Source organism: Xyrauchen texanus, chromosome 47, assembly GCF_025860055.1.
Source record: "Xyrauchen texanus isolate HMW12.3.18 chromosome 47, RBS_HiC_50CHRs, whole genome shotgun sequence".
Taxonomy (NCBI): domain Eukaryota; kingdom Metazoa; phylum Chordata; class Actinopteri; order Cypriniformes; family Catostomidae; genus Xyrauchen; species Xyrauchen texanus.
Window position 1 is genome coordinate 19,227,989 of NC_068322.1, and position 25,627 is coordinate 19,253,615.

Here is a 25,627-nt window from a genome sequence, read left to right on the forward strand (position 1 = left end):
GGACCGTAGGACAGGGCTTACGCCAAAATAACTGCTCTAGCTCTATATTTATGATTAATATTAATAATTTAGTCTTGATTATAATTTAGTCTATCTGGTAGAAATGGAAGTGATAGTAGGAGATCTGTCAGGAAGACTCAGGGAAGTATTACACTTTAATTAATTATTTTTTTTTTTTCATTTATTTATTTAAGTAGGGACCATGCTCAATTTTTAACATAAAATGTCCATTTCATGTATTGTACCGGATTTAGCCAGAGGCTATTTTTCATCCGTAGTCCCCCAAACGAGACAAAGCTAACAAAACATTACACAAACAATACCTATATTCACATACAATACATACATACACACATACTGTCAAGGCCATAGAAAAACATTAATAAATCAAACAATTTAACTACAACAATCTCAATGGTTACATAATTGGTTCCGTATTAAAAGGATTTTAACTTCAATTTAAAAAACCATGAGCTTTACACCCTTTTATGTCCTCTGGTAGGGCATTCCATTGATTAGTGGCTTTCACTGCGAAAGATGATAGTCCAAATGCGGAACGATCGAAAGGGAACCAGACAATTGCTCATAAGTGATAGTCTGGTAGATCTCACAGAGGTTTCACAGCGAAGATTAATAAAGTCACATAATACAGAAGGAGCCAGACCATTAAGGATTTTATGAACCATACACAAACTTGAATAAAGTCTAAAGTTGTCAAAGGTTAGAAAATTATGTTTCTCTATGATCCTACAAAAATGAAAATGGTTAGGTTTTTTATCTAAAATTTTTAATGTCTGTTTATATAGAGATTTTAAGGGTTTAATAACAGTTTCACCCGCTTGACCCCAACATGTCAAACAGTAAGACATGTGAGAAAAGATTGTAGCATGCATAAAAGCCTTAGCTACATCAAAAAAAAGACACTGTCTAATTTGTCTAAAATTTGCCATATTATATTTAATATTCCTCACCATTTTCTTTACATGTTTTTTAAAACTGAGATTTGAGTCCAATATTATACCAAGGTAATTGAGCTCATTTACTATTTCTAACTTTTCACCGTTAATAAAAATATCAACATCAGGATATTTAACATTTGTTTTAGAGAAAAAATTCCCTTTGTTTTACTGATGTTTAAGCTAAGACATGACTGTTCCAGCCACTGTGTGATCCTTTCTGTAGCAGCTTTTAACTTCTCAGCCGCTAATTCTGCTGTTTTCGCATGTGTAAAAATAACAGTATCATCAGCATACATTTGTACTTGTATCCCTTCACACTGTTGCGGAAGATCATTAATATACAAACTAAATAGTAAAGGACCTAGTACTGATCCTTGGGGTACACCCATTGTACAATGCAGATCACAGGACTTGACCCCTTTAATTTTTACACATTGTTCTCTGTTAAATAAGTATGAGGATACCCATGCCAAAGATTCAGGTGAAAAGTGGAAAGTAGACAATTTAGAAAGGAGAACTGTATGATTAACAGTATCAAAGGCCTTACGTAGATCTAAAAATATAGCCCCAACAAATCCTCCTTTGTCAACTTTAGATTTTATTTGCTCTATTAAATGTAAAGTAGCTGTTTCGGTTGAATGATTTATTCTGAAACCAAACTGCATACAATGTAGGCCAACCTCAATGGTGTTAAGATGGGATGTCAGCTGTTCAAAAACAATCTTCTCTGCAATCTTAGAGAGTACTGGCAGTATGCTTATGGGTCTGTAGTTACTAACTTTATAATGGTCTCCAGATTTAAAAATAGGAGTAACAATAGCTTTTTTCCACGCAGTGGGAAAAACACTACTTTCAAATGACAGATTAATTAAATGAGTAACGACCGAGGTTAAACTATCTTTGTGAGTTTTAACAAACACAGTATCCAAATAATGAGCATCTTTACATTTTGCATTTTTCAATGAGCTAATAACTTTATTAACTTGCGTTTCATTTACCTTGATTAGATTAAAACTTTTACATACATCCTCAACTGGACTGATATTTATTTCCCTTTTGAAAATGTATCCCCTAATTCTTTAACGGAGTCAATAAAATAATTATTAAAAATAGTAGCAATGGCAGAATCATCTTCAATTAACTTTCCCTCAACTTTAAGATTGATATCTCCTATAAAATTTGGTTCCTTTCAGTAAAAGAGTATTTATGTTTTTCCAAATTAGCTTACTATTCCCTTTAGCCTCACTCATTTGATGAAGATAATAATTAGATTTGGCTACTCTCAGCTCTCGAATAACTTTGTTACGCAGACCCTTGTAACAAAGCCTATCAATATCTCTTCCAGTCCTAATAGCTTTCTTCAATGCTGAATCCCTACTCTTCATTAGCGTCCATAAATTCTCATTGAACCACGGTAAAACATTCTTATGCTTGAATTTCTTCTGAACACCAACAGTAAATTTCTCTCTTACAGAATTAATTCTATTATAAAATGTATTACAACCGTAATCTATATCCTTGGAGGATAGAATATCATTCCACTCTAGCTCTGCTATTTCTTCATCAAATGCTGCTAATTTTCCTTTAGGTATACAATGAAAAACATTAGTAGGAGTTAATATATTATTTTTAAATCTGTTTTTCGTTAGTTTCCGTGCAACTAAAGTTAAATTGTGATCAGATAACCCAGTGATCAAATTATAACTCTTGATTATCCTTTCAGGTTTATTAGCAAATATTAAGTCTAACTGTGTCTTTGAAGATTTAGCAATTCTAGTTGGCCCTTTAATTAACTGATTTAGATTAAATTTATCTGCGACAATTTTGAATTTTTTCCTCTTTAATTTATCTTCCCAATTCAAATTAAAATCACCCATAAGAATTATTTCTTTGTTAAGATTACATTCTTTTAAAATTCCTGTAAGTTGATCATAGAATGTATTGTTAGCAGAAGGGGCCTATATACACATAAAACAATAAATGACATTTGAGGAGATAGAATCATTTTCAACCCCACAAATTCTAAATCATTAGCGGAGTTAAACATGAGACGTTCACACTTAATGCTATCTTTAACATAAATTAACACTCCCCCTCCCCTTCCAGAAGATCTATCCCGGCTAAAACATTGATATCCAGGCATAGTAAAAACACTAGAAGATGATGATTGCTGCAACCACGTTTCAGAGATACAAAGGAAGTCCAAGTTTGAATTGGATATTAAATGAGACAATTGTTCACTCTTTGCAACAATGCTTCTTACATTCAAGTGACCGCCAAAGAGTCCTCTCGGTTTCACTTTCGGATCCCATAGGACCTTCGCATGATTAGCAGTCTGAAATATCTTACATGATGTCTGCCTTTTTACTGCAGGATTTCGGCACAGGTAAGCGTTTCCATGATACATTGGTGTTTCTTTTACTCTTGTAGAATGACTAGGAAGTAGTGTAGAGGTGTCATACCTTGGAGCATTGAGTGCGTTGTTGATTAAACTCACTTCATTGTTCGGGAGGCCGGGTAGATCTACAGGAAATCCCCAGGCACACCTTTCATTGTGAGACGCCACCATGGTTGTTGCCACGTGAGGCTCAACTCCAGAGTTCAGTTGTATTCCTGAGTAAACTGGTCCCGGATTTAGTTGAACATCCCCGCAAAGCAGCAGTAAGATAAGCAAGAAACCATGAGTCTTTCGAGTAGACGCACCGGATCTCCGTTGTCTGACGGTCTGTTTGCATATCACAGCGCGTCCATAACTCAAAACAGATGAATAAATTGTATGATAGCCAAATAAGTTTTGATGAAAACTTCCCGCACGGATAAATACCGGGAGAGGATCAAAATGAAAACAGTTTTTTCCCTGATCCACGTAATTGCTTGAATTTATGAAGCACAACTGATCAGCGTGAACGGTTCTAGACACCACACGTATTGGTAGTGCAATGGTGGAAAAGAGTAGTAGTGTAAAAAACATACTACAGAACATATTAAAATATTTAACTCTGCTTAAAAAAATTAAAACAGCCTCAGACAAGTATGCAGTAAAACAAAGAAAAACGTGTCCATACCAGGAAAATGGCACCCCCATTCCTGCTAGCTCCAGCTAATTCCAGGTGTCTCATCCAGTAATCCATAATCCAGCCTCTGCTTTATAAACTCTGCAGCTGTCTTTCATCACTTGTTATACCACCATTCGTTTTCACCCTCACCACCCCATCACTACAAGTTTATGTCCTGTTCTGCTATATGTGTAAGTTTCTTGCTGCCATCATCTTCCGGAAGGATCTAACAATTGTAGCGAGAACTGTGGGATGGTGCTTACGCCAAAGGAACTATTCTAGCTCTATATTCATGATAAATTATCATATATTCTAAGTCTTTCTGGTATTAATAGCTACTTGATAGAAAGAAGATTCAGAATAAGTGAGGAGGAGATTCAATTCAAGCTGAAGTGGAATTGTCCTCAACATACGTTAGTCTCTGCAGATACATCATTCAAGCTATGTAAACTGTATGAATCCATATGTGCATCAAACACCGGTTTCCCATTTTAGTCTCCTGTGTGCAAATCCACTTCAAGAGCTCTTTAAATCCAAAACACCTGAAATCTGAGATTGATCACAGAGCAGCATTTATGACTGAAGACAGTTGCTAATCAGTATGCATCATTCACTTCACTTTCATTGTGCTGCTGATTCTCTGCTGCCTTCATCCAAATTAGTATGCTTGTGTTTTAGGCCTCGGAAAAACACTCATTCAGCACTGAGACACAACAGACATAATCCCCATTAGACACTTAGTGAATGAAGCCACAGAGAACACAGATCCTACAGGGAACATCAGCCTTAAAATAAGCCCGGCCATGTGTTTAACACACTGTCTTTATCCTAATAACGTCACTTATGAGTTTTCTGAATTCAGCAATAATAATTCATGTCTGAAATGCCCCTTGCATGACCCTAAAAAAATAAATAAATACAGTGTCTGCCAATACCATTGATTCTTTGAAGCATCTGTCATATTAACTCTATAAAAAGGAACAGATTGTCTTACTGAGTGAGAATATACAAGGAAAAGACACGAACATGTCATAAATGGATAGTACTGACCACTTTGCTTGTCTGTGTATCAAGCATTTGTTCTGTTGAGTGAAAGTCTGATGTGTGTGCGTGTGTGTGTGTGTGTGTGTGTGTGTGTGTGTATGATGCATTTCAAAGGATTGTCTCACCCAAAAGAGCCAAACAGGTTATAACATGTCCAGAATAGTGCTTAAAAGAATTAAGAGCAGCTTTAAAGAGAAACATTTCAGGGTCTTCCACACACTGCATTGGTGTTAATCTCTCACACATTATTTTTCTGAAACTTGTTTTCGTTCACTCAGACTAAATAAAACTCAAATCTCTCTGATTGGCTGAAGGTTGTTAACACCCCATATCATGTAAGTGTGCTTCTGCTCCAGGCTTTGTCTAATACAGGCCTTTTATATACTTTTCAATGTGGAATGAACAAAATAGGACAACAGAAGCCATTATTCATCTGCCAAAACCTGAAACTCGCTATTAGAAATTTGCCAACAACATTTAAAATGCTCTACAAAAACAACTCAAGATCTATTTTGTTTGTTTTTATTAATTTATTTATTATCACTGTATGTCACAAAAAAATTATAATATGTGTTTATAGTTTTATATAAAGTAATGTGTTTTGGTCGGTATATAGGAAGAAATCTTTACTCTTTGTAAAACTTTATTTAAACTGGGTTATCAAATGCACATCTTACACATACATATTCTTATATTCTGAAGCAGACTACAATTCTGGGACTGTGGACAACATTCCTGTTTATCTCAGTGACAAACAGCTGTCTAACAGATCAGACAATATACATTATACTATAACAGTGTGTTTATTTGCAGATCTTCGTACTTTATTAGGATAAAGACCTTTTAATTTGACCAGATTTACTACTCAAACTTCAGTTCTGATTAAATCTGGATGTGTGAGAATTTACATTCAAAATTGAGATTAGTGGAATGTTTAATTTTCTCTGTTCTCACTTTCTGCTTTTACTGTAATGCTAAATGTATCAGTTTAATGTCATCTGTCAGGAAAGTTTTCCATGCTGCATTTTCTTCTTTTTATAACAGATATGTCAAACAACACACTTCAGACCATTCTGAAAACCACAGGACAATAAGCTCTCTCAACTGTCAGAGGACATTTCATGATCATTTGAGAAAGCATTCCAATTAATACAAAATTAAACAGCTCAAACATGACCAAAACACCGACATACGAGAGTTTCCAAACTGCTTATTGACCATAGACTGAGATGATGAGAGAGAGAGAGAGAGAGAGAGAGAGATAGGTTTATGAGTAAGAGAACAGAAATAGTAAACTGCTGCTTTCAATTGTTTTGTCATTGAATTGAACATGGACTTGACAGATTACGTTCAAGATGAAACAGTGTCAGAAAGGGAAAGAGAGAGAGTGTGTGTGTGTGTGTGTGTGTGTGTGTGTGTGTTTGTGTGTTGGTGCTGTCTGGTTCATGTATAAAAATATGATTTCACATCTAAAAGAGCAAAAAACTAAAGTTTTACCTTAACTTAAAACATTTTCAAATCTCAGTATCTGTGAGCCGCTTCAAATACAGTTATAGTGAGAAATCTCAACTGGCATTGTGACACCTCTTGTTTTTCTTCATGTGTAGAAGAGCTGCAGTATCTGTTCTGTGTAAAGAGTCTCGATTGAGCAGTTCATCCAGAATAAAAGATCACTGAATCACAAATATACAGCTAGTTGTGACTCAAATGGGTCATATTCTTCAATTCTGTGTTGTGAATGCTCTGAATATGTATATATAGTACAACAAACTCTTTCTTAACTCGTTCTGAACATGCCACACAACTCTTTGTTTAGTCACTTGTCATATCTAGACTGGATTACTGCAATGCTCAAATTGCATGCTCAATTAGGCATTGAAAAATGATCCAGAATGCCGCAGCATGTCTGATCTTCAACAAACTATAGAGAGCACATGTTGCACCACTCCTTGTCGCTCTACGAAGGTTGCAGCGGTATACCGGTTTCACAGTATGAAAATTGATGATTTTTGTACCATGCACATATACCCTGATATTGTGGCGTGGCTGTGAGTGGCGCCGGGCGCCGAGGTAACAGTCGTCAAGCCGCGAAGGCTGTGGGGAGGACGGGGGGTTCCATTCCAAGCCCACGCTCACGGCAGCCCGGGAAAGCATGTCGGCCATCTGCGCGTCCGCCTCCGACTGGGCGGGCTGGCCCGAAGGCAGCAGCCCAGTCGGGTCTTCCACATCAGACGCCTGGACGCTCTCCAATGCAGCGGTGATGTCATCATCCAAGCCCGGGGGCTCGAGGGAGAATGCCGGCTGGCCGCGAGGCGAGTCACACTCATCACGGGTAGTTCGTGAGGATTTACCCGGCGAAACCGAGCCGTCATCATCCCCGAATCGCCTTCATTGCCAGCCTGGTCATCCTCAATCCCGTGGGAAGAAGGAGCGAAACGGGGCGTGGCTGAAGTGGCATTCACCTTCAGGAAGGAGAGCCGCGACCACAACGTTGCCATGGTCATGTTCTCGCAGTGAGAACATGAACCATCCATGAACGCCGCCTCAGTGTGAACGCTACCCAGGCACACGAGGCAGCATTTGTGGCTGTCGTTCTTGGAGAGAAACCGACCGCATCCAGGAACAACACAGGGGCGGAAAGGTATCTTGAAAAAGACGTGTCCTGAAAAGGACGTTCTTTTGTGAGTGGAAAACTCAGACTCTTTTAGGAAATACAACTCTTTTAGGAGGAGACTCTTTTAAACAGAAAGAAAGCACTGTCGAAGCGCCCAGGGGCATGAACTGTACAGCGTGCAGAGAGAGAGAGACGCCAGCTGGAAATGCGTTGTGTGGATCCAACAGCAATGCTTCTCGCTGGTAGAGGTGAGTGGAACAGGAGTGAAACTCAGCTACTTGCTGCACAACCATTCGGCTCCGAAGAATTCTGACTGGCATTCGCTGTCCCGCTTCCCTTTATACCCGTATGTCCGGGGCGGGGCATGCAAATTCTGTCTGCCAACTTGACATTGGCCTTTTCTCAGAGGTTTCAGAGGTACGATTCAGCATCCAAGGAAGACACCTTGTGTCACTTCATTCGACACAGCGTTGAGTGAGTGACAGAAGCGGAACATGAAGTAACTATAAATAATTGCATTTTTATTATCTAATAATTTAGTAAACAAAATTTACTAATGTTGACGAATGAAACCTTATTGTAAAGTGTTACCTTAAAGGGATAGTTCACCAAAAAATGTAAATGTTCTCATCATTTACTCACCCTCATTCCATCCCAGATGTGTATGACTTTCTTTCTTCTGCTGAACACAATCAATGATTTTTAGAATTATTTCTCAGCTCTTTATGTCTATACATTGTAAGTGAATGGGTGCCAACATTTCAAATCTCCAAAATCCACATAAGGGCTTGTAACAAAGTTACGGGAAGGGCGATCAAGGAGGACACAGGAAACGGGGTTGGACTGAAGGTAGGCTTTTTAATTTCTCTTACACAACACAACATGTAGCACACTGGGTTGCTTTTTTTTGGCTTTCTCTCTCTCTCACTGGAGGCTTGGAGTCCACTTTTATGCCGCTCTCCTCGTGCTCACTGGAATTAGAGACATGTGTTAGGCATAATTTAGCTCAGGTGTAAGCGCCCTTACCGCGTTCCTATCCCGAACGGGCGCTTGACCACGCCCCCGCTGCCACAGGGCTAAATTGAAGTACTCCAGATGACTCTGGTGGTTAAATCCACATATTCTGAAGCAATTTGATAAATGTGGGTGAGAAACAGATCAATATTTAAGTCCTTTATTAATTTAAATGTTCCTCCCTGCTCAGTCAATTTCTCTTTCTCCTTCTTCTGTTTTTGGTGTTACATTCTTCTTGCATATCGCCCCTAATAGGCAGGGAGGAGCATCTATGACAATTGTTTTTTTATATATTTATCTGTTTCTTACACACCTCTACTGTATCATATAATTTTCGAAAACATGGATTTAACCACTGGTGTCACAAGGATTACCTTTATGCTCCCTTTATGTGGAGTATGGAGTTTCAATGTTTTGACAACTATTTACTTGCATTGTGAGGACCTACAGAGCTGAACTATTCTTGAAAATATCTTAATTTGTATTCTGCAGAAGAAAGAAAGTCACACACATCTGGGATGGCATGAGGGTGAATAAATCATGAGAACATTTTAATTTATGGGTGAACTATCCCTTTAATCTCCTTAATCTCTGTTTTTAATGTTTTACTAAAGGAACTGGTGAGATACAATCACATTTGTAATACTAAAACAAGTTTCTGTCACTGTTGTCATGATAAAGGACTCTGTGTAGATGCATTCCAGGTCTCATCTAAGTCTGTTCTCATCTCTCAGAGCGAATGTTTGTCAGTGCTTGTGAATCTTGTGGGTTTGAGAGTCTATAATGACTCATCTGATCTCAGACCTTCTCCTGTGTAAAGTAGCACACACACACACACACACACACACACACACACACACACACACACACACACACACACACATACATGTTATACGTAAAAGCTGTTCACACAGTCACTGTGTAGGTTAAAGGCCAATAGCTCAATTGACATTTGGCAGGATTAAATGCAAGCTTGAATCTACAATAATTCACAAAAACAGATCTGAATAAATAAGCTGTATTAATGCTGCTGCTGTTGTATCTTGTATCCTTTTAATATCAGCACTGACATTTAGACAAAGGTGAGCAGTAAGGTCAGAGTGGAAACTGTGGAGGGAGTTCCTTGTTACCCACTGAGTGCTAATGATGTGCTTGTGCCAGAAAGTGACAGAGTGCCAAGATATGGACTGTTGAAATCTCATCTTCAAAACAGAAATCACACAGTTGTTACTGGGTTTGTGAGTGGTGTTTGTTATTCTTAGATTGTAGAGTTCAGAAATTTTTTTTTATCTCTGGTTTCCTTTCAAACAGGTAGTGTCAGAACCTGATGCTGTGGGAGTACCCTGTTAGAGGATGTGACCTTAAAATTCTATACACTCAAGCCAATTTGATTGGCTAGTGAAGCTTGACCCTCCACCTATGCTAACGAAATAGTGAGCATAAAAGAGGGAGTCAGCTTCACACCATCAGAATTTTCGGACATCCCTCGAGTACCTGGAACCCTAAACCAATGCTTTGCTCAGCTTTCAACACCTGATCAGCAGGAGAGAGTTATATTCTTCTGCCTCCATGTGCCAGCAAAGAAACACTGCTTCAAAGCATTTCCGTGTTTGTAGTGTGTACAGTAGGTGAACGAGGCCATGATAAATTACCTATGCTGTGAGGCTGATAATAAGCAAAGGACTTTGGGTCATGCGACTAGGAATTGCCTAGAGAGTGGTTCCGAAATGTCTGGCATAACCTAGATGGAATACACATCTGGCGTATCTCATTGTCACCCAATAGAAATTAGCTGGCACAACATCACAAACCCTGGATACCAGGATGAGCAAGGGACAAAGGAGGAATTCCTCCTTAGAATTGTATGAGTCAATCTAAACTTTAACTTTCACTTTCTTCTTCTTTTTTATTGAGATTCACATTCTTCATGCATATCGCCATCTACTGTGCAGGGAGAAGAATGTATAGCAAAAAAGTACTTAAATATTGATCTGTTTCTCATCCACACCTATCATATCACTTCAGTAGACATGAATTTAACCACTGGAGTCATATGGATTACTTTTAGGCTGCCTTTATGTGCTTTTTGGAGCATCAACATTTTGGCATCCATTCACTTGTATTGTATGGGCCTACAGAGCTGAAATATTCTTCTAAAAACCTTAATAAAATAATTATGAAATTATTTTAACATCTCTACTTTCCTGGTAATTTATTATACAAATTAACACTCTATACATCAGGGGCAGTATTATATAAAACAAAAAACTAACAATCCATCCATCCATCCATCCATCGTCAACCGCTTATCCTGTGTACAGGGTCGCGGGGGGCTGGAGCCTATCCCAGCTAACATTGGGCGAAAGGCGGTGGACACCCTGGACAGGTCGCCAGTCCATCGCAGAAAACTAACAATATTATTAAAAAATATTGTTATTAAAAATATCACTGTTTTATTCTATTACATGAATACTTTTAAAGCCATTCAAGTAACCTGTCAATCAAACCGCACGCAGCTACAGACATCAGGAAATAAAAAGTCAATCTTTTATATTTTATCTAGATCAACCAACCAGTGGTTGTCTTGCTATCACGATTGATTTAATGACCACCCCTGGTCTAGATGTTGAACATATGCTAAGTATAGAAAATTACTCAAAAGTATATCATCGATATCAGGGACATTTCTCTCTTTTTTCAGATAAACATCAAAATTGTTTTATAGCCCAGCCCTATTAATAACATTGCCTTAATTTCTCACATCAACCCAATAATCTCAGTGATAGATAGTTAAATTACAGGCTGCATTTTAGCTACAGAATCTAGGAAGCAGAAATATTAAATTTACCTTGATATGTTTCTTCAAATTAGATGCAGGATTAATGCTGATATCTGGTTTGAGCAAGTTAAACTCACATGACACATTCAAGCAATTGGCCTTTTTCGTTGTAAAAATCCCTTTCAGGTGCTGCTGTGATGTTCAGGTGTTGAACTATGCTTGAGGCATCCTCCACATCCATAACAGATGGCGCAAAATCTACAGCTGCAATTCAAGTTTTTTAAGTGTGATTTGATGTGTCACAAGACTCTCCCTAGCCAATCATGTTGATAGTTAAAAATAAAATCAGGACGGGGAAGTAGCATACACAGACGGTGGGAAAATAGTGCATTAAAAGTTCATTTAACAGTTACAGCACTTAAAATGTACTCAAGTAAAAGTATACAATTTTTAGACTACTTAAATTCCTGGGAAAAACTACTTAATTACTGTTTCGTGAGTATTTGTAATTCGTTACACCCTGGTAGAAGGTCACTTAAGTACTGCGAAGCTAGACCATTCAAAGCTTTGTATAGTTAACAACATTTTAAAATTAATACAAAATGTATCATGTAGTTAATGTAACCACGATAAAATGGGGCTAATATGATCACATTTCTTGGTTGTAGTCAGCACCCTGGTTGTTGCATTTTGAACCAATTTAAGTTTATTTATTGAGCTTGCACCTCTGAGGATTAGCACCTCTAAATCTGAGGCCATGGTTCTCAGCAGGAAACTGATGGAGTGCGTACTCCAGGTAGGGAATGAGGTTTTGCCCCAAGTGAAGGAGTTCAAGTACCTCGGGGTCTTGTTCACGAGTGAGGGGACAATGGAGCGGGATGTTGGCCGGAGAATCGGGGCAGCAGGGGCGGTATTGCACTCGCTCTATCGCACCGTTGTCACGAAAAGAGAGCTGAGCCTAAAGGCAAAGCTCTTGATCTACCGGTCAATTTTTGTTCCTACCCTCACCTATGGTCATGAAGGTTGGGTCATGACCGAAAGAACTAGGTCACGAGTACAAGCGGCCGAAATGGGCTTCCTCAGAAGGGTGGCGGGCTTCTCCCTTAGAGATGAGTGAGGAGCTCAGTCATCCGTGAGGAGCTCGGAGTAGAGCCGCTGCTCCTTTGCGTCGAAAGGAGCCAGTTGAGGTGGTTTGGGCATCTGGTAAGGATGCCCCCTGGCCGCCTCCCTAGGGAGGTGTTTCAGGCACATCCAACTGGGAGGAGGCCTCGGGGAAGACCCAGGACTAGGTGGAGAGATTACATCTCCACACTGGCCTGGGAACGCCTCGGGGTCCCCCAGTCAGAGCTGGTTAATGTGGCTCGGGATAGGGAAGTTTTGGGGCCCCCTGCTGGAGCAGCTGCCCCCGCAACCCGACTTCGGATAAGCGGTTGAAGATGGATGGATGGATGGATATTGAGCTTGCTAGACAACCTCCCAGTAATGCATTACAATAATCTAGCCTTGAGGTCATGAATGCTTGAATTAGTTTTTCAGTATTAGTAACAGAGAACATGTGTTGTAACTTGGAAGAGGAGGAAGAATGTTGTTCTACAAACATTAGAAATTTGATTGTCAAAGGACAGATTGGTACCAAATATTACACCTACACCTTCACTGTAGAAGACGATGTAACAGTACATCCATCAAGAGTCAAATTATATTTTAGTGGCAAATTTTTAGAGGTTTCTGGTCCAAAAATTAGTATCTCTTTTGTCGGAATTGAGTTGAAGGAAATTTCTGTTTGATAAAATATGCTGACCTGGCAGCTTTTAGAACCTGTCTGTAGCTCCATTTTCCAAGCTGCTCTCTTGAGAGCATGACTGTGATCATTGTACCATGGTGTAGGGCTTTTTTCTTTAATTTTCTATAGCCGTCATATAACTCTGCAGCTCTCACCTGGTTACCTACTGAATCTAAACAGGGTTGAGCCTGGTCAGTACCAGATGGGAGACCTACTGGGGAAACTAAGGTTGCTGCTGAGGGAAGTATTAGTGAAACCAGCAGGGGTGCTCGCCCTGCGGTCTGTGTGGGTCCTAATGCCCCAGTATAATGGGGACACTATACTGTTAAAATGCACTGACCTTCAGATGAGACGTTAAACTAAGGTAATGACTCTCTGTGGTCTTTAAAATGCTAGGGCATGACTCGAAATGAGTATGGGTGTAACCCCGGTGTCCTGGCCAAATTCCCCCCATTGATCCTTATAAATAATGGCCTTCTAATAATCCCCATCCATTAATTGGCTCTATCACTCTACTCTCTCCTCTCCACCAATAGCTGGTATGTGGGAGCGTTCTGGCACATTATGGCTGCCATCGGATCATCCAGGTGGATGCTGCACATTGGTGGTGGTTGAGGAGAGTCCTCAACCACCACCACTTGAACTTGTAAACTTTAATGAAGCCACTGTACATATCAAACTGATATAGATATGAAATAATCATAAAAATATGAAGCACAAAATAACACTGTTGCATATTTCAGATCTTTAATGACCATTTACACTTTTGGTAACCAAACAGTTATAAAAAGTATATATTTTTACAATATTGCCCTTTTTTTTGTTACACTATTCAGAAGGGAAAGGTAGAGGAATACTCAAGAGGTGTGGGCATAACTCCAAAAATGGATGAGGTACAGGGGGTAGAATGAAGTCCTGTGTCACTAAAGATCCGAGGTATGCATTAAGTGGTCAAAGTGCAAGTTCACAGCTTTTAATGTTTTTTTTTGTTTGTTTGTTTGCTTCTATTTCTGGCTCTTTTATAGTTCCAGCACAGCTCTCTGTGTCAGTAGAATGACAAAAAGCTAACCAGCAGCTTCGTCTTTCCTCCTCTTCCAATTACTGCTAAAGCTGAATATGAAATGGAGAGCAAAAACTGCTTGAGTGTTTCAGGACGATGTCAACTGCTCACTGAACTGATTCATGAACATGCTTGTGTCGTTCTGCTCCTGTGCTGCTCTGATTTGTAGTCAGCAGTTGAATTTAGCCACTTCTTACTTTTATTGCCTCTTACCCCTAAAGACTTGTGTCTATTCAGCTCGTCCAGTAAGCTGTGATTTGTGGATGAGTAGAATAGGCAGCAGTAGAGCAGACATCTTGAGAGAGAGAGAGAGAGAGAGAGAGAGAGAGAGAGAGAGAGAGCTGATAATAAATGTACACTCCTGCTGGAGCTGGAATAGTTGTGTTAATGACATTGTAATTTATTCTGTTATCAGTTTGAAAATGGTTGATAACAAATAGTAAATTAAAGAGTGATAAAGATGAAGAAAGGCCACCTCTGAGTGACATTTTATTGCTGTTACAACTTGAGCCCCAAACAGTTTTCAACTATTTAATCGTGAATATTTAGTCTTTAAAATATATTGGTTGTAAAGATTAATTAATAATTTAACTGTAAAAACACTGGGGTATCAAAGCTGTCTTGTTATAGATACACCACATGTTTACAGACAAATGTAAAAATGTTCAGATATTCATTCAATCACATTTAATTGCATTAAGCAGTGAATTTATCTTGTCATCTTCAGTAAATGTGTTGAAATAAGGTCAGATCTTTGCAGAGAGGTGAAAAAAATTAACAGAAGACTATAAACAGTCAAAAGGAATTGTTATGAAATAAAACACTAATTTTATGTCTGGTGTGAATGATTTGACAGCATGAGTCAGTCTAATATCTATGTACTAAAGTGAAATATGAGGCTTAATTTGCTCAAACTGCCGCAATAATGACAAGCAGCAAGAGTCTCTAGAGTCAGCATTCTGCACAAACATCCAATAAAAATGGCAATCAGTGCAAACCGGGCAGATAATTATGATTATTAATATCCCGGTGAGAGACCTTTCTGGTGTGGAAACATTCTAAATCAAACTATCATGATATCAATAGAAACACTAGACATATAATATATTAAAGTAAACAAACAAACAAACTAAACAGATTAATAGTGAAGAGAAATGTCATCGCTATATCATGTCACATCTGGTTAAGACACATTATAAACACTAGATTTTTCTGGATTAATTTTCCTGTTTTTCCAATTAGTTGAATGCTGAGAATCACCTTCTTTGTAAGTGAGCCACCTGAAATACTTAAATGACAGTTCCTTTTACTCTTACTTGCCTTTGTGTTACCACAATAATAGGCCTGTGTGCAAAAAAGTTTAATTCAAGCAGTTCCAGTCCCTGAGCAGACTCACTATATAGTCAAGGAAAAAGTCTTAAGAGGATGCATTATCACAATATACGTAACTTAAGTCACATAGAATGTCAAATGCACAGGCTCTCTAAGGCTATGTTCAGACTGCAGGCAGATCAGAACAGTTCAGGCAGACTGTCCGCACTACTAATTGCAACTGATCAAATCAGATTTGCACGTTCAGACATAACCAACCTATCTGCATGGGTTGCTTTGGTAATGATGTAGGCGTACCCACGTGACGATGCTTTCAAAACAGATTCAGGAAAAATGGAGGTGCATCATCTCGCTCTCTAAATAAGCGCCCTGCCCAGTCACGGTGCAGAACTCCTCCATCACACAAGAAAAACTTGTGGTGAAAATCAGCAGTTGTATATGTCCATACGTACCAAAAGTGGGTTCATTCCTCGAAGCTTCTATACACGGTTCAATTTACTGCCAACTGGTGGTCAAATATATTAAGCCAACCTAGTAAGCCGCTATGGCTGATATATATATATATTATCAAAACTGTTATGTCATTGTCATATTTTATTCACTAAATTAAGTAGCCTATTAATGAATAAATAAGTATTAACCAAGGGAACACTCAAGCGTCTGGGCCAGGGCATCATATACTGTATGACTGAAGTTGTATTTTGTTAAATAAAAAGTGTATTACTAAATGATCATAAACATTTAGATTTGAAAATAAAAAAATATTGTAGGCTGGGCAGCAACATGTTGTTAACTAAATTATAAATATTATTTTTTATTTTACATTTTTACAAAGTTGAAGTTTTGAGTGACATTTTGAGTAAAAATGAGTAGAAAATTTCTGTTAATGTAATTTAATATCATATTAATATAATTTGTATGATATCATATTTAGAGCCATTCCATCAGCTTGTCGGCCTAACTGCTGTCAAGATACCAGCATTGGCCATTGAAAAACCCATATGGGTCAATCACTACAAATGAACCAACTCACAATACCACTCCAAGTCACCGGAGGCACCTTCACAAAAATATTGAACTGTTCCACTTCCTGTTTAGAGTATACAGTATAAATAGACACGTAGTTCACTTCCTTACTGAGTGTTTATACTGCGGTTTGTTTGCCTGCTCTTTCTAGATTATATTTGTTGCTTACTGTTTTACATTAGTTTGCCTGTTCTGCTACACGTGTTACTTACCTGTCCTATGCCTGAATTCTGACTATGATTCTAAGATTACCTTTGTATTGGTTTACTCTTCACTTCTTAATACATTTCTGAAAATGTATTCTGAATTTACAGAATACTTAGCCTACATTGAATCCAGCTTCAAGTTTCAAACCAGCAAACAACAATTTACGACCAGAATGCAATCCTACAAGAACATCAACAACTCACTTCTCTCCTTGAGGCTAACAAGTATCTAATGCTGTACTTTAAATTGCTACCTTTTAGATCAGTCACTTCAACTTCTGTAATATTGGCCCTGACAGACAAATTTGATGGGTTTCCTGAAAATTGTTGAGGGTTTTGGCAACAATGCTCAATATATCTCTCACAACAGGAGCATGTTTTTATATTCAGAGGAAGCCAAATGTTTACTAATTCTACTCACAGTGATGCTTTGAACTGGGCCTATGCTGTTATGTCTCCAACAATTATAGGCTTACCTTTTGAACAACAAAAATAACTGCTTGAAATGCGAATGCAGCAACAGCGTTTGGAGGTTAAAGACCAGGAGGATGAATGACAATTGGAGTTTGAATAATTAAAACAACATGAACGAGTGAACGAACTGGAGGCAGAAAAACTTACACAAGAAAAAGGGCGTTTAAAACTGCTGTTTGAAGGTAGAGTTCAGAGTGGGGATTTTTTAGATCAGGTTTGTATGGGTACAAGACTAATGACTGACCTATCTGGCATGATAAAACATGTTGGCAAAACTCAATGAATGGGATTCAGATGTGTTTTTTATTTCCATTTTTTGAATGCATTGCAGATAATCAGCACTGGGGTGACTCTGAGTGCACTTTGTTACAACAGAGAGTATTTACTGGGAAAGCCCAGGAGGCATTTATTTCGTTATCCACAACTGATGGCAAAATTTACAAGGTGGTAAAAGAAGCAGTTTACAAGTGTACAAATTATTTCCTGAAGCTTATAGACAGCGGTTCAGGAGAAGGGAAAAAGCAAATGCATATAGAGGTGGCCACTGAGCTAAACAATTTATTAACTGTTGGTGTAGTGCTGTTTAGGTGAAAACGTTTGAGGATTTGTGTGATTTTAATTGTATTGTAACAATTTACAAACATAGTTCAAGATCATATTGCTAAATATATAAACAAACATAAAGTTAAGACAGCCGCTGAAGCTGCCATTTTAGCAGCTCGTACTTACCCACAAAAGTCCTACAAAGGATCATTCACACGGTGATTTCGGTCATAGGGCGCACCACCCTGGTTGCTTTTTTGGAGAGTTTGCCGCTTATTCCAAATTTGATCAGAACGTACATAAAACTGATGTTAATTCTACTTGTAATTATTGTCTTGAGAAAGGACATTGGAAGAAATTAATGTCCCACTCTGTGTGCCAAAATTATTAGGAGCTGTTTCAAATCTTCTGCAAAGTCGGTTGAATGCGTTGCAACTGTTCTTTCCTCAGCTGATACCATGTCGTTAAATGACTCGCCTGGTGTAAAGCCGATGACGATGGCAACCTCTATTGACTTTTTGAGAGGATTGGTGTTGCTCATTCTTAAGTCCATTTTGCCTTTTTCTGCAGATTCGAGCATGGGGAGTTGTGTTCTGATTCAAGGAATTGGATTACAAATGTTTTCTGCTCCACTGCATAACATTTTATTTAAGTCAGAACTTGTGCAGGGAGAGGTTACAATTGCTGTGCGTCGTTCGTAGCCCATAGAAGGAGTACACTTGATTTGGGGAAATAATTTATCTGGGGGTCGAGTGGGGCCTGATGTTCCATCGCCCGTAGTTAAAACTGTGCTGTCTACTCCTTCTGAAAATGACAGATCTGTCCAAGATTTTCCCAATGTGTTTACAGCATGTGCAGTAACCAGGAGTTGTGCATCTGATATATTGGGTGAGACAAATTCTGAAAGTTCCAAGTTTAATGAGTTTTGTTTGCCTGACCTCACTTTAATCCTCAGTGACTCAGTGATCCGGGGTCTCCATTTCAGGCTAAATATTCTGGTCCTTAGTCTGTGATGTGCCAGATCTCTGTGCAAAATTATTTGATCTCTACTCTGGACCGTAACCACTCTATTCAGCTTTGCCACCTTAATTTGTTGAAGCCTAATTATACATCAACCTTTAGCTCCGAAGTGACTGATGTGAAAACGGCTGCACTAGCTGTGAGTAGTGAGGCGACCGTTTGCTCTCCTCAGAGCTTTGTAGAGGATGGTGTCTTTCCCGATGACTGTGGGTTACAGTCATCGGGATCCATGGCTGAAAATTGCTGAAAAATTGGCAGATCTGGATGTATTCTCCCACACCTGTCAGAAGAAAGAGCACATCATTTATGTCTCTAATTTTAATGTTCCCTTCTTTGTTCTCAGATGTTCCCACGTGTACAAATTTAATTGAGCATGATATAGATGTGGGCGATGCACAACCAATTTTTCAATACCTGTTTGATAATGGGTTGGCTGAACCATCTTATTCTAGTTGGGCATCGCTGTGTCTCCTTGTGAGTAAATTGTATAAGACTTTTCGTTTCTGTATGACTTATAGAACAATATATTCTGTGACGAAGCCAGATTCTTTCCAACTGCCCAGAATGGATTATTGCATTGGCCTTGTTTGGCTCTGTTTGTAAGTACATTTGATTTACTTAAAGGTAGGGATGCACCGAAATGAAAATTCTGGGCCGAAACCGAAACCGAAAATCCAGGATGCACTTGGCCGAAAACCGAAACCGAAACCGAAATTTTTACCTATTTTTAAAAAAAAAAATGTTGTGTATAATTGTATTAATTTTATACTTTTTCATTAATTTCATGAATTTAATTAATCTGAATTGAAAAACTACAAACCAATAAAATAAATCACACTTTTATTGAAAGTAGCACACCAAAATTGGACAAAAAATATATTAAAACTATATTAAATATTATTCTTCTTTCAGTTCTGTAAAAATCTAATTTTACAGATTTTATTAACAATTATCCAAATAATGAAAAGTTTTAGAAAACTATTATATGCACAACAACAGTCAAGTAATGAACTTAGCTAGCATCTTTCAAAAAGTTTAAATATGCAACAGTAATTTTAATTAAAACAACAGGCAGAACACAGAATGGCAGAGGGCCTCTATTCCACTGATCTATATAAAACTATAATATATAATTATATATATAGATCAGTGCTCTATTCTGTTTATGTAAACGTATGTACACTTTAAGTGAAAATGATTGTGCAAAACAGCAGTAATTGAACTAAATCCAACCTCAACTGTAAACGACAGATGTATCCTCAAGTGAAGAACAAGTGTAATGTAATTGCTATACACATCAAATTGGACCGCTTTCTATTTAAGTACAAGCGACGGGTTTCTCTTCAAGAACAAAAGTTGCTAAACTTTCTGACAGTCTCTCCTGTCAGAAAGCTCATCAAGAACATGAGATGCTGCACTGAACAGTCTCTCACTCTCTGTGCTTGGGCAGATAAATACCTGCGCGCCATCCGCGCAAGCAAAGGAAAGCCGTCTTTGTTTATGCGACCGTAGTCAAGGGGATTGTTGCTTCTGGCGTAGTTCAGATAAATACGTCTCAAGTTGTGTTGTAGCTGCGCTAGTTGTGACATTTTCCTGTAGAATCTCTTGCTGTATTCTGTATATATATATCTTGAAAGTTCTGCTGAATAAACACTGCAGATCGCAAATTTGATGTCCTTATCAGAAACTTTGAAGAATTTCCACACCGCTGACATGATCGGCCTTTGTTTGGTAGCGCCGTTGTGGAATTATCTAACAGCTGTGATAAGGGCTACATCGATCCAGATTGAAATCTGAGCACTGAGGGGCGGGCAAGGAGGTATATATTTTCAGCTCATATTTTCGGCCTTTTTTCTCTTTCGGCCGAAAACTGAAAGTGCCGAAAGTGCCATTTTCGGCCGAAAATTTTCGGCGGCCGAAATTTCGGTTCATCCCTACTTAAAGGGTATTATTAAGTCCTGTTGACACCTCTGGCTCAAGAAATGTAGGTGTTTATCACTCCATCTGGGCTATACTCTTATCGGGTTATGAGTTTTGTTCTCCGCAACACCCCTTCTACTTTTCAGTATTTAATGTTTACCTCAATGACGTAATGTTTAGCGACTCCGGGCCATGAAGGTCACGGTGCGAGCACTCGGGCAGGCGATGTCCACCTTGGTGGTCCAGGAGCGCCACCTATGGCTGAATCTGTTTGAGATGAGGGACGCCGTCAAGGTTCGCTTTCTCAACGTGCCCATCTCACAGATCGGCCATTCGGCGACAACGTTGAGGACTTTGCCCAGTAGTTCTCGGTGGTGAAGAAGCAGATTGAGGCAATACAACACATCTTGCCCCTGCGCGGCTCAAGATCCTGTAACCTGTCTGCTCGCCAAGGGCTTCCCTCTGTGGCGGCGACAGCCCAGGGAGCTCCGCCACAGCCCAAGCCCAGCCCTTGGCTCCAGCATAGAGCCCCCCCCACTGGAAGCAGATGTCCCCCGCCTCCCGGCCTGGCACTTGGACCCTGAGGAAGGCTCCTAAGTGGCCTGGACATCACGAACTTGGCCCCCCACTTTCGCGTGCCCGGCTGCACCACACTCACATCCACGGCCAGGCGGTTGTGACGAGCTACAAGGACGGTCAAAAAGCCAATTCAACTCTTGAAGAGTTTTGTAGACCAAAAATAAATATCCATAGCACTAAAACAGTGTGATACTTTTAATTTGTTGATAGAAAAGGATAGACGTTTCCTCAATAGTAGTATTATCCAGAAACTATTTTCTGATCATCATTATATCTCTGTCAAAGTTAAAACACTAAGCACTTAATATAAATCTTATTGTCACTTCTATAACAAATTATTACAAGATCACTCTTTTGACTCTGGAGAGCTTGGAGAGGGAGAAAATTACAGTTTTGAGATTAGTCAATGAAGAACAAGACTCAGTTTAGAGAAGAAAGTTTGGTGGAGGGAATTAATTGAACACCTTAAATTACCTGATGGAAAAGAAACAACAGACAAAAAAGGAATTATCTTGCAAAAACTGTCCTTCTATGATGAATTTGACCAAAATAAAAAAATTTGTCCTGATAAACCACTCTTTTACAGTCCATGGTACCATCAACAACTTACTTTGTCTAACACTGAAATCTGCACCTTTGTTTCAGCCACGGTTTATAAAGTAGAGGATCTAATCTGCCTAACAAAGAAGTGGATTGTGCAGGAAATCACTAGACAAATTAAAATGAAATCAGAAAGAAAAGTAGGGAACATGTTAAACAAGTTGAAAGTATGTTTTCCCTCATCATTAAACAGGTTTCTTTATTATTTTCTGTTTGCTAGCAGGTCAGATTAATGTCCATTCCCTGAAATATTAATCACTCTAAATAATTGTCAAAATAACTATACAGGACAGCTTTTTTCTTTTAGAGAGTTTCAACAATTCTATTTTTCAGAGATTAGTAAGAAACAATTGTAAATTGCATGTGTGAAATCTATATTTTTCTATATAACTTAAGTTGAGGATATACACAAAATGGAGAACTTAATTATCTTTGCCTGATGTATTGTCAAAGCAGTCAGGTGACCTGCAATGGTAAATACTGCATTGTACACTGGAAACAAAAACTTTTTTGTATAAATGTAATCTTAATACATTTTCACTTTCATCTAGCCTTTGTAATGCACCAGAAACTGTTCCACATGTTTTGTGACTGTCAAAGACATGATACAGTCTTTGATCTCTTAGATAGTATTTTTTGAAGATCTTGGTTGGACTTTTTTAAAGACAATGTTCATCTTTGGGTCCAAATACTCCAGCATGCAAAGAGAGGATTGCACTTTTTTATTTTTATTTTTTTAATGAGCAGGCAATGTGCAGGACCACTTATCTGTGCTTCATCATTCAAACATGGCACACACACACACACACACACACACACACACACATATATAGATGCAGATATATGTTTATTCCATGTTTATAAGGACACCGGGAGCATGTGATTTTTGCAGACATGTGGCTTGAGTTCCAAATAATTTTTTGGAGTAAATTCAGAATACATTTTGATGCAAACTCATTGATGATTCATGATTTCTTTGTGAAATGTTTGTTTTCAGTTAGTGAATGAGGCCCACTGTTTTGTGAACTTCTCTGACTCATGGTCCCCTTCAATGACGTCTGATTTTCCTCTGTGTGTGCAGATCTGCTGGCTGTGCCAAAGCATCCATATGCAGCCATGGAGAACTGGGGTCTGAGTGTATTTGTGGAGCAGAAGATATTGTTGGATCCTGATATCTCCTCAACCTCCTATCAGATGGAACTCACCATGGTGGTGGTGCACGAGATCTGTCACCAGGTAAAATTACCTTTTACTTCACATTGTTTGATGCTCAGAACTTCAACTTTCTGTTAAGAAGAATTTCAGACTTCTGATTAGTGGTGGTGTAGTGGTCTAAAGCACATAACTGGTAATCAGGTAATCAGAAGGTCGCTGGTTAGATCCCCACAGCCACCACCATTGTGTCCTTGAGCAAGGCACTTAACTCCAGGTTGTTCTGGGGGGATTGTCCCTGTAATAAGGGCTCTGTAAGTCGCTTTGGATAAAAGCATCTGCCAAATGCATAAATATAAATGTAAATGTAAATTTATTGCATTAGTATATTAATGGGATCTGTAAATAATAAATCATAATGGTCTAGTTTAGTGCATCATGTCAGTAGATCAGTCAAGGTCACTTGACTGGGTCTGATGTCTGATATCTGCTGTTGTTCACTTCAAGATCTTTGATATGACACTCACAAGGGCTGCACCTCAATTTAAGATCCACAACTTCAGTCAGGCCTGAAAATCACTCATTATGTTTGAGAGTCTCATACGCACCTGTTCCAGCAGTGATTTACTTTTCAGAAGATCTCTCTTTAAAACACGATGCTGTTAACCATTGCACACATTAAAAGCTCTCCTGTGTTGACTCAGTATTTCCTGTCAATGCGGTTTACAGTGTGTATATATATATATATATATATATATATATATATATATATATATATATATATGAGTAAATAAAGAGTAATAATTTCTTTATTTAAGAAATGAATCTTTACTTTCACCATCCCAATAGACAAACACTTTCTATACGAGATCTGCAGTTTCAAATTCTCCAGATGTCCGTTTACATCTGCTCCTGTCAGTTCTTTCACTGAACAACTGACCAATACTCTCTCTGCTCTCTGAATCCAGCAGTTTTACTCTTTCTGTGTTTCTTCCTCTGTCCTCTGGAAATAGATGATAAAAACAGCAATCAGACAAGTTTGAGAGGTGATTTCTTTCTTTTGATTGTGAGTGTCAGACCTCAACCCTCGTACAGTGTATATATATATATATATATATATATATATATATATATATATATATATATATATATACATATATAATGCAGTTATGTTCATAAAGGCAAATTAAGCTCACAAATAAATCATCTTCATGAATTGTAAAGAAAAAAGTGCTGAAAACTCTGCATACCCTACATTTTCAGCAGCTTTTGTTTGCAGCTCTTATGTTGCTGAGCATCATGGATTTCTTTAGCTTTTGTACTGGTGGTATATTTATGAGTATTGTTCTGGATTCATCATCTGAATAGTCTTCCTCGTGTGTTGCTAAATAGCAGCTCTGCATTGTGTTCATGGTGGTGTTGCTCAATTGGTAGGTGGAAATACTGGACCACTGCTACATAATTGGAAAGGATGCATATCACTCTGTCCCTAGAGCTGCTTTGGTACTCTCTGATCGTTGTCTGGTTCAGCCTCTTCCAGCCTATAGGCAGGAACTTAAATCAGCTAAACCTGTAGTAAGGACTGTAAAGAAATGGACCAATGAAGCAGAACTGGAACTACAAGCCTCGTTGACTGCACTGATTGGAGTGTTTTTGAAGCTGCAGACACCAATCTGACTGGCTCACTGGTGCAGTCATAACAACCTGGTGCTCAACACACTCAAAACAGTGGAGATGATTGTGGACTTTAGGGTAACGGCACTGTGGCAGCAGTGGAGTCATTCAGGTTCCTGGGCACTACCATTTCACAGGACCTGAAGTGGGAGACCCACATTGACTCCATTGTGAAAAAGGCCCAGCAGAGGTTGTACTTCCTTCACTAGTTGATGAAGCACAACGCGTGTGTGTGTGTGTGTGTGTGTGTGTTGGGGGTGAGTAAGTGGCAATAGAATGAAAGAAAGACAGAGATTAGCTGTAATGCAATTTGAATGGCACCACAGGTTGTTTCCCACTTTTATGTTGCATCTCTTTAGGGTTTCTGCTCATGTTTGTGATTGAATTTGTCACCATTTTTTCATCTAGATTGTTTTCTAATCCCATTCACATCACCACTCTAGATTGCAATTTTAATCTCTTTTCCATCATTTTCTTTAGAGTTTAATAGCACACTGATAATTGCTGCAGCTGTTGAGCGCAGAACATCAGAGTGATTGGCTCATTAATTCAGAGTGTCAGAATGGGCGGAGCTTGTGTTTGTCTGACATACTGATTAGCTCATTCACTGCTAATGCTATAGAAGTGTCAGACTGGGTGGGGCTTGTGTTCATCTGACTCATTGATTGGCTCACTCATTGAGAGAACATTAGCTCAACCTCATCCAGCTCTTATTATTGAAAGCTCTGTCTCCACACTACTAACTGTCTGATAAATCACATTTGTAGCAAGTGTCTCGTGCCGGCTGCTGCA

The 25,627-nt window shown here is 38.7% G+C and overlaps 1 protein-coding gene across 1 annotated transcript in view; it reads left to right on the top strand.

Annotated features, from left to right (window-relative positions):
• Positions 1-25,627, top strand: part of LOC127639264 (thyrotropin-releasing hormone-degrading ectoenzyme-like) — a 161,420-nt gene that overhangs the window by 44,805 nt on the left and 90,988 nt on the right. Inside the window, exon 5 of the mRNA XM_052121185.1 lies at positions 23,091-23,245. Coding sequence (XP_051977145.1) covers positions 23,091-23,245 — 155 coding nt within the window. The remainder of the gene's footprint in view (positions 1-23,090; positions 23,246-25,627) is intronic.